Raw genomic sequence first — 12,359 nt, forward strand, 5'->3', positions numbered from 1 at the left:
ATTATGAATGGTGCATCGGGGCGTTGTCACGGGAGCGTTTAGGAAAAAATACTTTATGGAATCGCCGTCGATTGGTGTAATGTACGATACAGTGGCGAGTGGTGGATGTAGGCTGGATTCGATATAAATAGTGCACACTAAACTTCAAATTAAAATTAAAATTTATTTATTTTACATAGGTATAATGAACATGACAAATTATAAATTCAAAGCGTTCACGACATGACATAAAGTAAGTGTTTTCAGATATAAATACAGGGTAATGTGAGTAAATCATACAATAATAAAATAAGAAAAATAAAAGTACATGGAAGCACACGAAGTGAATAGACCCTATCTTAAAAACTTATGAAACAACGTCCGCTTAAATTCACTCTCACGTAAGTGGAATATATCAATATCCGAGGCAATTTGGTTAAATACATAGTTATTGCCCTCTCAACTGGCATTACTAATGGCAGGTTAGTTCTGCAACTCGGGAGAACAAACAACGGATGTCCCCGATTCCTAAGATTCTTTTAAGGTCCTTAAGACTTCGTCAGTCATACTTATTTGTTTTCGTTGAATTAAGAATACATACAAAAATTGGCGCCGGCAGCGTGGTGTAAGGTGGTGCAAGTGCACACCTTTGGTTTATATATTTTTTTGATAATTATTGTATATCAGTGGCGCACCCAGGGAGGGACCAAGGGGCCCTGGCACCCCCCAAACATGAAAATTATTAGAATGATTTTAAACATTGAAATTGAAAGCCAATAAACTATACCTTGCGCTTAGACAAATAACACGGCAAAAAAATGATTTGTAATTCTCCAGCACCCTTTTTAGAAAAATTTCTTAGATTTTAATTTCTAACACAAAAATTTCGAAACACTAACGTCAGGTTTTTTTAGAAACCCAATCCCTAATGGAACTGTCAAAAATTTTTCGGTGTCCACCCGAGTTCTGGAGTGGTGTAGGTCATGGCTGGGGAGGGCTGACAGGGCTCTAGCCTGAAGGCCCGGGCTGTGGGGGGCCCGGCGTGTCGGGTTAACCAGATAACACACATCATAAATTAGCTTTAATAGTAAAAAAAAGTCGCCTGCGACTATACTACTATACTTCATGACCAAGAACATTTTCAATTATATAATTGTGCAATATATTTTTTGATTATTATGTGTCGATACTCGACAGCTCCATTATTAAAGTAGATGTATTAAAAATCGCCAATAATTCACTGTATAAGTACCTTAATGCTAACTAAAACACAATTTGAAAAACGTTAACGTAGTGTTTCACACTGCCTTTAATCTTAGCGGTAGGTAGGGGGCCCGCCAAATATCCAAGCCTGAAGGCCCGTTTCAGGATGTGGAGACCATGGTGTAGGTACACCGAGAGCAATAGACAAAAGACCGATAAACGAGAAATTAGGCTGTAAAGAAGAAAAGGAGCCTATGGGACTAATTTACATTCTCCTCCTTGCCCCCCCCCCAATATTAAATTCTAGGTGCGCCACTGTTGTATATTATATAAATATAACAATATTATTTATTGGAGAAGTTCTACACATAACAAACAAAACAAAATATTAGAAACTACGACTCCGATGCGAAATATCCAACATTTGGTGGAATAAGAATATGAGTTTTCTTATGTGCACCAACCACCTTGCAAAAAATTCTGGCGGCGTTCAGATACTTAGGTTTTTTTCCAATTCATTAAGCGCTGTACACCAAAGCATAATCGATTAAAAAGGTTCTTCTATCTTTAAACGAATATTTTTTACTACTATCCACTATGGCTTGGATTAACATAGGTTCCCTTCAAAAGTAAATTCGGGACTGTGAATAAGCTGTTGTTGAACTTTAGAAGTATCGCAAGGGATATGTTGAAAAGTGCATGCTAATATTTTAGCTTTCTGAGCCAATCAATTATGACAGTACTCTACGGCCTACGTAATTGCCTAGCCAGGATCAAGATATACCTATCTGTGCGCGTGAACAAAATTGTTTGACAGATGTAAACTGTAAACGCCTACACGTGACAACATTGCTATAAAATTAAATGTAGTTTGGACAGTCCACGTCGTACAATGCGTACGAGTACGCTTTGATCAAAAAAACATTCGACAGGATCGAGCAATTGCTACTTCCGTCGAAACACTAAAAAATCCCCCAAACATGGCTACACTTTGGGCCGTATTAAATTTCATGTTCTAAATAATGTTCTGACACAAATGTTCGTACACAGTTTTTATACATTGTCTACTTGTTCACGCACTTATAATTATTAATGTATCTCGATCTGTATGCAAAAGTGTTTGGTCGTTAACGGAGTCGTGGCATGTACCTACGTATATTAAAATTTTTAAAATAGGTATATTTTGTACAAATGTTTTTGAACAGTTTTTATACAATGTTCATTAATAATTGTCTATGGGACAGACTAGGTCTGCACTAGGTTATTATAATACGAGTCTGTTGTGTGGCATTCGCGATTCATAGGTTATGGCCCCCACATCCTGAAGCGGACCCCCAGGCTACGATCTTTGGCGGGCCTCCCTACCTATCGCTAAGGATAAAGACAGTGTGACGCTCCACAGTAGCGTTTTCCAAATGGTGTACGCGGTAAAATTAATGTGTATATTTTTTAAATATTTTATTACATCCATTTAAAATACTTGTGTATGTAAATAATTATGAAATTGTCGAGTATCGATATTTATTGAAGGAAACTAGCGCCGCAGGTGACTTTTTTTACTATTAGAGAGAATTTGTGATGTGTATTTATATCACTTATCTGGTCGACACGCCACGCCGGGCCCTTTCTGAGCCCGGGCCCCCAGGCTAGAGCCCTGTCAGCCCCCCTTTGTGGGGGCCATGGTATACGTACTCAGACTAAAATTAATAAAATAATACCCAAGCTTGTTGTCGGCTTTACAATCTCTAGGGATTGTTAATGTAATATCTAATATCATATCACAATAATGTATGTAGGTATGTAAATAATGATAAAGTCATTGATATAATAAGATCAACAGTTTGTTCAAATTAATGCAATTAATTCACAGTCCGTTGGTCTGTTTACATTATTTTTTTGTTTTCAATGTTGGCAACAGTACTATAATCACACTCGTTAGATATCGATACATGAGTCTCAACACATTAGAATAAATATTATGTTTTATATAATATGTAATTTACAGTTTACGTTGTATTAATTGTAATGGACACAAGGCCGGATTTAAACTTGAAGGGGCCCCGGTCTAATACATTGGGGTCCCCAAAAAATTTACTTATTAAACCGTAATAAAATAATGTTTATTTTTCATATTGTAAGTATATTTCATATTGAAAACTAGTATAATATATTATTTACTTTATAGTATTTCTATTAGGTACGCGTGTTTACGTTGTCAAAAAATAGGTGCTATGCAACACGAAGTTTCCTACAAATTTTGTGTGTCATATTGTGCCCCTTTAATTTTAATGTGTCATTTTATGTGCCATATTATTGTAGGATATATTTTCAGTTTATATTTCGAACTTCGGGGCTCCTTTTGTAGGCCTGGGCTGTAGCCCCTTTTTGGCCCTATGGTAAATCCGGGCCTAGATGAAAATTAAAATTAAAATTCTTACACGCCTGCGAAATGTTGTACACCCCACCGCATACCCACCGAATGACAAACGTCTATAGTGTAACAAATATCTATAGAAAATTAATTTTTAGTATGTTTTAGACTTAAAATATGAACATTCAAAATGGCCAAACAGGTAATAACTGAAACAATAATGGAGTTGGCGTTAATTTATTTTTAAATTGTAGCTCTTTTGAATTTAAATAGTTAATACACTATAAATAAATTCTTGCATTTTGATATTTAATAATATGTTTCGACTTCGCTATTATTACTATTAATTGCACCTTTATTACTTAATTACTAATAGAAAATAAATCCATTTGCCAATATCACAATAGTTCTAAAACAATTAGTATATTTTCTAATGATATTAATTAACTATCTAACATATTTTCATTTGCTTAATTAGGTAATGCTTTCACATTATTGAAACATCCGGTGTATTGTTACGAATGAAGTAAAATGTTGTCATTAGGTAATAATCGTTGCTGTTTGTTGAGGTATGTCATAAGTTGTAAGTATCATTTAAACTCCGATTTCTATACACACTGGATTTATTAAGTCGTCCCGAAACATATTTCAAAACCAGTTTTATATTGTGTACTTTAATATTCACTATGTTGAGTTATTAAATTTTTGTCCAATTGTTCTACATTAAATTTGCCGTAATACGTTACTCGTAGGCGTACGGCGCGGTTCTATGTGGTCATGCGATATCTCGAGAGCATTCATTGTCAACCATTGTGTTTCCGGAAGCTGCTGGGTATATTTATTGTGGAATATTTTAGTTTAAAAGAAACAAATGGTATATTACTGACAATTAACGTCTATTCTATTGATATATAGAGGTACACAATTTTTTGGTACAAAAATATTGACATGTACAATTTTATACGCGGTTAAAAGTTTGTCATTATTACTAAACAGGTAAAGTTTATTTGTCCGTCACTTTCAATTGTATTTATGTTACGAAAGCATAAAATCGGTTTCAAGGAACTCAGGCAGACTAAATTTGTACCGCATAGTGACTATATTATTATTAATAATCACAAATATAACTACGTTAATGGTCTCTATTCTAAATTTTGGACGTCACTATTTACAGTTCAATATGCTGATCAGGGGGGTGTATCAGGCATACACCTAAGAGGTATTAAATGATTTGTATGCAGTCCAGACTGTAGAGATCTGTTGGATCGACTGCTTAACAAAATGGCGGTATGTCATGTGACAGGATATTGTAGATATCTACTAGAACTACTGTTACAAAATGGCGGTGAAAAATGTGACCAGCTATCATAGATGTTATCCAGCTATATTGTACATTTATATTTGCCATGTGTAATAAATATTTTTTTTATTCAACGAATAATTACAAGATTTAGAAATGTCATACTTACATAATTTTAAAACACTTCTGAAAAATATATAACTACTAGAAAAAATCTTTTTGAAACAAATACGACACCCAGCAGGATCGTGAAGGATTAAATAATTATAATGTATGTTTATTATCTCTTCATTATTTATTAATGTTTCTTTATAAAATAAATATATTCTTTGAACCTTGTGTTTATCAAGTGGAGAAATCTTATTTCAATTATTTCCAGTAATTTAATTATCCTCTAGATAATTTATTAATAATATTTCATATTACAGAGTTTTTATTGTGCAGCATGTTTATTAGGTATATTGTTATAATTTATAATAAATTGTGACATATTATTTAATTTGTGATATATGGATGTTAGTATTGTTGCAAAAAAATACCTACCTATACCATACCTACTATAAGTGATATTATATTTATATACATATTCATATCGTTATCATCATCAACTAGGATCAATCCACTGCTGGATGAAGGGTTCCGCAACCTGATTCTACTACTAGCGGTTAAACAAATTCGTGATAGTATACCTATTTCTATCATCCTTATCGACATCGACCTGAACCAATCCACTGCTGGATAAAGGCCTCCCTACCCTGATTCTACTCCTTTCTGTCATTTGAATTGCTGTATTTATCAAAATCGTTAATATTATATTTATCTACATATTCATATCGTTATTATCATCATCATCATCAACAACTACGGTCAATCCACTGTTGGATGAAGGATTCCTCAACTTGATTCTATTACTAGCGGTTAAACGAATTTGTGATATTATACCTATTTCTATCATCCTTATCAACATCGACCTGAACCAATCCACTACTGGATAAAGACCTCCCTAGCCTGATTCTACTCTTTTCTGTCATTTGAATTGCTATATTCGGTTGTATAATTGGTATATCGGTTGAGTGGATTTTGCGTTAAAATCAGACAAACGGATAGACAGATAGAGATTACAAGTTTATATCATGGGCCAAACATAAATATACGTCAGTAAATTTGTACCTTAATCTCGATTCAATTTACTCTGTGACCATATCGTGCTTATTGATTTAATAAGTGTTTGTCGTACTGTATATTTTTATCTTTTAACATTTTTGATGCGCCATTTTTTTTTTGATCTAGCCTTTCTATTTTAAATAATAATGTGTAAATTATCATTTTCGTTGTGTCATCTTAACTGACTTACAAATAAATAATTATTCATCATTCGCTTAACTCCAGATCATATCCAAAATGAAAACACTCATGAATCCATGAGGTAGGTATTGCAAAAAAAAAAAAACAATGTGACTTTCAACAGATGGCACACCCATCAGGAATCAAACGTACTAACCATAAGTACTCTGCTCTGAGACATTCGCAGCAGAGAGGTTAAAATGGAATATAATACATCATAATATTTATCCTATGAAAATAAGTTTATTAGGTCGAGAGTTCTTATTTTGAATATTTATATTTTGTTTACTGGATTTTTCAAATGTCAAATGAATATGAAACAAAACACAACCGGATTGGTGAAAAACACATTGAAATCTACTAAAACGTGTGTGAAATTAAATATTTTTCGTAATAATTGACTAGTGATAATTAATATTAGATAAAATTTATTAAATAATGTCAAAGGATAGGTGTGCAGTAAAAGGGTGTGATAATTTACCAACCACGAGTAAGAAGAGTTAATAAAACATGAAACGGTGGTGAAATTCTGTCGATCCCAAAGACTAAGGTGGGCTGGACACGTTGAGAGAATGCCTGAGCACAGGACGCTAAAAATCATGACCAAGTGGATCCCACAGCGGAAACGGTCTAGGGGCAGACCAAAGAAGAAGTGGGCTGACTGTATCGAAGAGGACTGGAGAAAGATGGGGAGGGCTGGAGACTGGAGAGGAGCAGCCAGGGAAAGGTGCGTGTGGAGGACAATTGTAGAGGAGGCCAAATCCCGCCCCGGGATGTAGTGCCGAGAAAGAAGAAGAAGGTACCTACCTATTTATACATAAGGATAAAAATTCTCATGATTTTTGATAAATTTGATATTTTAAGGGGTACTTTAAATAAACTAATGTGTTCCTCAAAAAATCGATTCTCTAGCGAGAATCATAATATAATACTCTTTAAGAGTAAATGACATTTTATCATTTTGAACCTTGAATAGATTAAATAAAACTACATGAATTAATTTGTGTAAGTATTTAAATTAACATGGCGTTAATCGTCTATAATGAAAATGTACCTATTTATTTTTGCAATGTTTTCCGCTCATTTATCAGTGTACATAGTTTCAATATTGCATTACAAATGGAATTATTCCAATTAAATGCTATCTCATTTAATATAAATTATATAAGCCTTCAGTAAAATTTCTTGTGATTAATTGAAAAATGTTAAACCTTACTTTGATTTAAGATTTTATTGAATTTGTCATATTACATTCTGTTTTCGATAATCTGATGATATTTTGTTGTAATATTATGTATTTATATTTTTATTGTATATGCTGTTCTGTGTATTTCAAAAAATAAAATGTCAAACATATAATATTTTTTTGTTTTTAATTCCCGCCTAAGTCCCAGTCCAAGATTCAAGCCACTTTTTAAAATAAAGACCTCCAGTTCAAGATTCGAGCCATTTTTTAAAACGATGACCTCCAGTCCAAATTAGAGAGAGATATATAGAGAATGATTTTGAACCACTTCTACACATTGATGTGGCTTATCTATAGTATATAGTATATTAGTCTATGATGCTGATGATGAGGGCATGTCATGATAATATTATTAACGAAAGTGTATAAAATCATAACGACGTGACCGTAGCAAACGCAGTCGAAATGCACAGCTGTTTTCGCATACAACATCGAACAGATGATTTTGGCGGTAGAATTTCATTTCCTAACATTATCTCGAGCAGGCCGGTCGCCCGTCAGACGCAACGGCCGCCGACTGCACAATAACCCTCATTAACCGCTTTTATTAACAAATTTCACGCCGCGAGTTTATCGAATAGTCGCAGATGCATCCCGCTGAAGTTTTGTGTGAATTCTGTGAAGTTTAAACCAGTTTGTTACCGGCGAGCTTGTGAAGGAGCATTTTTTCGAAAATGGCCGACCTGGAAAGGTTTGTCCGTTTCTCGTTTGTGCTTGCTAAAATCCACAAATCCAACAGTAATACACCCCGAAAATACTGTACCGATATGATCAAATCTTTCGCTACGTTTTATGTGTAGTTTCTTTTAATAATCAAGCCGCACTTCAGACAGTTTACTTGTTTAAAATTCGCCGAATAAGTGTTGTTTTTTTTCTGTCTTCATTTATTTTGTTTTCTGTTTGAGATTCGGATTTGTAAAGAATGTTGAATCTTTGATTATTTTATTGAGTAATGTATCATTCTTTTGTTATTATTGTAATCGTAATGCAATAAACGTCACATTGGGTTGTATAATTAAGTTTATATACCTACCTATTCTATTTTGTACGTTGGAAGTCAGGTAGATTTTGAAAATATTCCAAAGACAACAAAATAATATTGTTTATGGGTTTTTTTAAAACTTTATGGTAATATTGTGCCTTTTCTGTCTATATTTTTATTAATGTCGTATTGATATCTTGTAAATTAAAAAGCTGATATACCTATTCTTTTTCGTTTTCTTCTCGTAAATATGTAGGTAAGGTACCTACACCCCTGTCGCTTTCATCTGTTCATTGCTTTTACATTGAAATATTTAGTTTTAATTATAAATAGGTACCTAACCTAACTATCTAGCAAGTTTTTCATGATTATAAACACTTTTCCGTCTCTGATGCGACGAGTGTGTGTTCGGTTCCCGAGTTTTCAAGAGAAAATACCTACATGTTGTTTTTTGAATGCATGTTTTATCCAGATCAAGTGCGGAGCAAAAAGACAGTGCTGGCCGAATGTGCAAGCGAGATTCCTCGAATAGTCTGTTGACGATAATCTCCACCCTGTTGAAAGTTTGGCTAATAATTTACCTTTTTCATAGACATACAATATGCAGGTTCTCAGTATCGTGGCTTTTTCAATGTTAAAAAATGTTACTTATCAGACGTCGTGTTAGGTTTCCGTTGGTTTTAAACTTTTAAGTCTCGAAAGTCCACGACCACAAAGACGACACGGAGCACTGTGCATCTCAGGTGCCTATCTAAACTTAATTTTCCATTACCAGGAGCGATTCGGTCGAACTGCACCCGTCCCAATCACGGAAGGTCGATTTTCTTCGACGGTATCGATTCGTCATAATGATTAAATTACACAAAATTTTAGAAATATGCGTATTCTACCTAGGTTAAAAAAATGGTGTACATATAAACCATTACTCAAATCATAACAAACAAAATTTTAGAAATATGCGTATTCTACCTAGGTTAAAAAAATGGTGTACATATAAACCATTACTCAAATCATAACAAACAAAATTTTAGAAATATGCGTATTCTACCTAGGTTAAAAAAATGGTGTACATATAAACCATTACTCAAATCATAACAAAATCCTTGCAACTACTGGCATTAAACGGATCTCCTACTTGTGCATAGAAAAATAAGCCACTAATACCTACCTACCTATTACTTATTTCATCAACTCATCACTGTGTAATCTTCAATTATAAATAAGTACTTACTAATTAGGTAATTATTGTTGGCATATTTTTTATCTTGGTGAGGCTCAAATCTGTCTGTGCGTCGGGCCTCCACGTCTCTAAACCCGCCACTGGCGAAATGCGGTGTTGTCCTCCGATACGTTTACCCTCGATCTCTCCTCCGATAATGAGATGGGGAATGATTAATCTCATATTGTCCTCTCGCAATGTCGCCCTGTAGTATGCCAAATTTAGTCGAAATAAATGTACATATTCGATGTTGTTTCAAAGATGAAGGCCTTTTTTCTTGTTTCCCATTTAAAGTACTTACTAATTAAGTAATTATTGTTGGCATATTTTTTATCTTGGTGAGGCTCAAATCTGTCTGTGCGTCGGGCCTCCACGTCTCTAAACCCGCCACTGGCGAAATGCGGTGTTGTCCTCCGATACGTTTACCCTCGATCTCTCCTCCGATAATGAGATGGGGAATGATTAATCTCATATTGTCCTCTCGCAATGTCGCCCTGTAGTATGCCAAATTTAGTCGAAATAAATGTACATATTCGATGTTGTTTCAAAGATGAAGGCCTTTTTTCTTGTTTCCCATTTAAAGTGGTGCTTAGGTTGTTGTATTACCTACCTACTTGATCATCACGCCTTATTCATCATCCAGAATGTGCCCAAATATTGAAGTTATGTAGGTACCTAGTAGGTACTGCATGCTGGGATATCATGCGATAACTAACTTTACTGTATTCTGTATTAATTTATTCCTACAGTATTCCTACAGTTCCTATAGTGCGGCGTGATTGTGGCAAAAACAACAGTTCACCGTATCGGAAATGGATGACCGTGTAGCATTGATATCAAATTCGTTGTTAAATAAAAAAATACGTAATAAAAACCACTGCAATAGAAGAGAAAGGCAGAAGGAAATAAGTAACCAAAGTGCGTAAATTAGAGATACGATCATATGATTCAAAAGTAGGTTAACAAGTAGGTGCTCGTAATGCCGGGTCCACACTGGCAACATGTCGCGCGACAACCTCGTTAAATTTTACGATCATTATCATAATTGCTTAGGAAATTTTACGATAATTATCATACTTATCGTAAAATTTAACGAGGTTGTCGTGCGAGATGTTGCCAGTGTGGACCCGGCATAAGAATCAATTTGTACCGTGGACACCAATGGCCAGTGTCATTATGAGATACCTATTTGATACCAATTATATCATATTATAAACGTTCTCGTGGAACATTACTGGCTGCAATGCTCCACGAACAACGCGTATTTAAAAAATCTCAATGCTAAACGGCCATCTATTTCCGGCACGACAGCTCACGGTGAACTGTGATACGTACAATTCGCATGTATGTATAGCATTTACATTTTGTTTGTTATAGAGTTTCACCTCAATATTTCCAAATACAATGACCATTTGCATCAAAGCATTTAATTGTTCTTTTACAAAAATGTTCATAATATACAGTTTTTATAGAATGTTCATTTGTTCGCACACAGATTCATCTTTGTCTAAACTATTAGGCATCACATTCCATGACTTGTGTAAAAATGTTATTATTTTCTTAGCAATGTAGCTAATTTGACTATATTTTAACTTGTATTGAAAGTGTGATGGTCGATGGTCGAAAGGGATTATTAACCCGATCGGCGCGTAAAGTTTCCATACAAAAGATGTACTGTCCGCGGTCGGTTTTTCGAAATGTTATTCTTCGCTGTATTATAATAAATACGGCAGTTAAAAATTGTGGCTACAACAGCTATCGTACCTAGATACATAAGGATCAAAGTGCCACACTAAAACACATAATGGAGTGTTCAATTTAGCTGTGTTTACTTTAACAAAACTACCGTATTGCTTTGTTCCAATAAACTCTGTCGCCATTTTCGACGACATAACACTCGACTTCAAAACAAGTGCGCCGATGAAGACAATTAATCACTGACTAATTTTATTTTACTCGTGTTAAAAACACTTAAAAATGCCATAAAAATTATTGAAAATAATAGCTTTTATTGGTGACTTATGAATTATTGTTAATTAGTGTAAGTTTTATTGATGACAAATCCATTAAAATTGGATGGTAGTCCCCAGTTTTATTTCGTGGCATAGATTGTGTCAGCATTTTACATGTTTTATGGGCCATTCTAATTTAAACGTTAAAGGTGAGTCCACACTGGTTGAAAATATTATAATAATTTTTTTGTTATTTTTTTTTTAGTGAAACTTGGATTTTGTAGATTACTTTTCTGTTTTATTGAGCATTATGTTATGTTAGTGATTGTCATTTTATGTTTTGTAAAAAAAACAATATTTATTTTTTAAATTGCGTAAATTTTTCCAAGTGCTACAAAAACTTTTTTTTGGGTAAGGTTTTAAAAATTTACAAGCATTAAATTGTACGCGAAGATAATATGTAATATAGTTGAAAAGTCAATATTCCATGATTTATATTTTATATTATATTGTATACCTACCCGTGTTTTTTTATCAAAAATTTATACGTTTTATATATTCCTTCATAGTAATTCGTAATTTATTGGTAAAACTTGCAATCCTCTAAAATATAATAATATATATTTTTTCATTCCGTGTGGACGCATCTTTACTAAATATTTACGACTTTCAATAACGAGCTTGATTTATGACTTTGAAACAATTGGGGAGACACATGAGTAATAAATGACATAATCCAGAACACAAGTTCAAGTACATTTTT

The 12,359-nt window shown here is 33.8% G+C and overlaps 1 protein-coding gene across 3 annotated transcripts in view; it reads left to right on the forward strand.

Annotated features, from left to right (window-relative positions):
- The window catches only part of LOC147076458 (uncharacterized), an 83,197-nt gene that overhangs the window by 63,287 nt on the left and 7,551 nt on the right, over positions 1–12,359 (forward strand). The window contains exon 1 of one of the 3 annotated variants that reach the window (XM_085940285.1): positions 7,894–8,134. The exons of 1 other annotated variant lie outside the window; for it this stretch is intronic. In XM_085940285.1, the coding sequence (XP_085796411.1) occupies positions 8,118–8,134 (17 nt within the window). In that variant the 5' untranslated portion in view covers positions 7,894–8,117. Of the gene's footprint in view, positions 1–7,893; positions 8,135–8,568; positions 8,682–12,359 lie in introns of those variants that run through there. One more of the 3 variants, XM_085940286.1, reaches the window with a different exon arrangement.

Source organism: Rhyacophila brunnea, unplaced genomic scaffold (genome assembly GCF_057557595.1).
Source record: "Rhyacophila brunnea isolate RB1 unplaced genomic scaffold, BYU_Rbru_1.0 scaffold_13, whole genome shotgun sequence".
Taxonomy (NCBI): domain Eukaryota; kingdom Metazoa; phylum Arthropoda; class Insecta; order Trichoptera; family Rhyacophilidae; genus Rhyacophila; species Rhyacophila brunnea.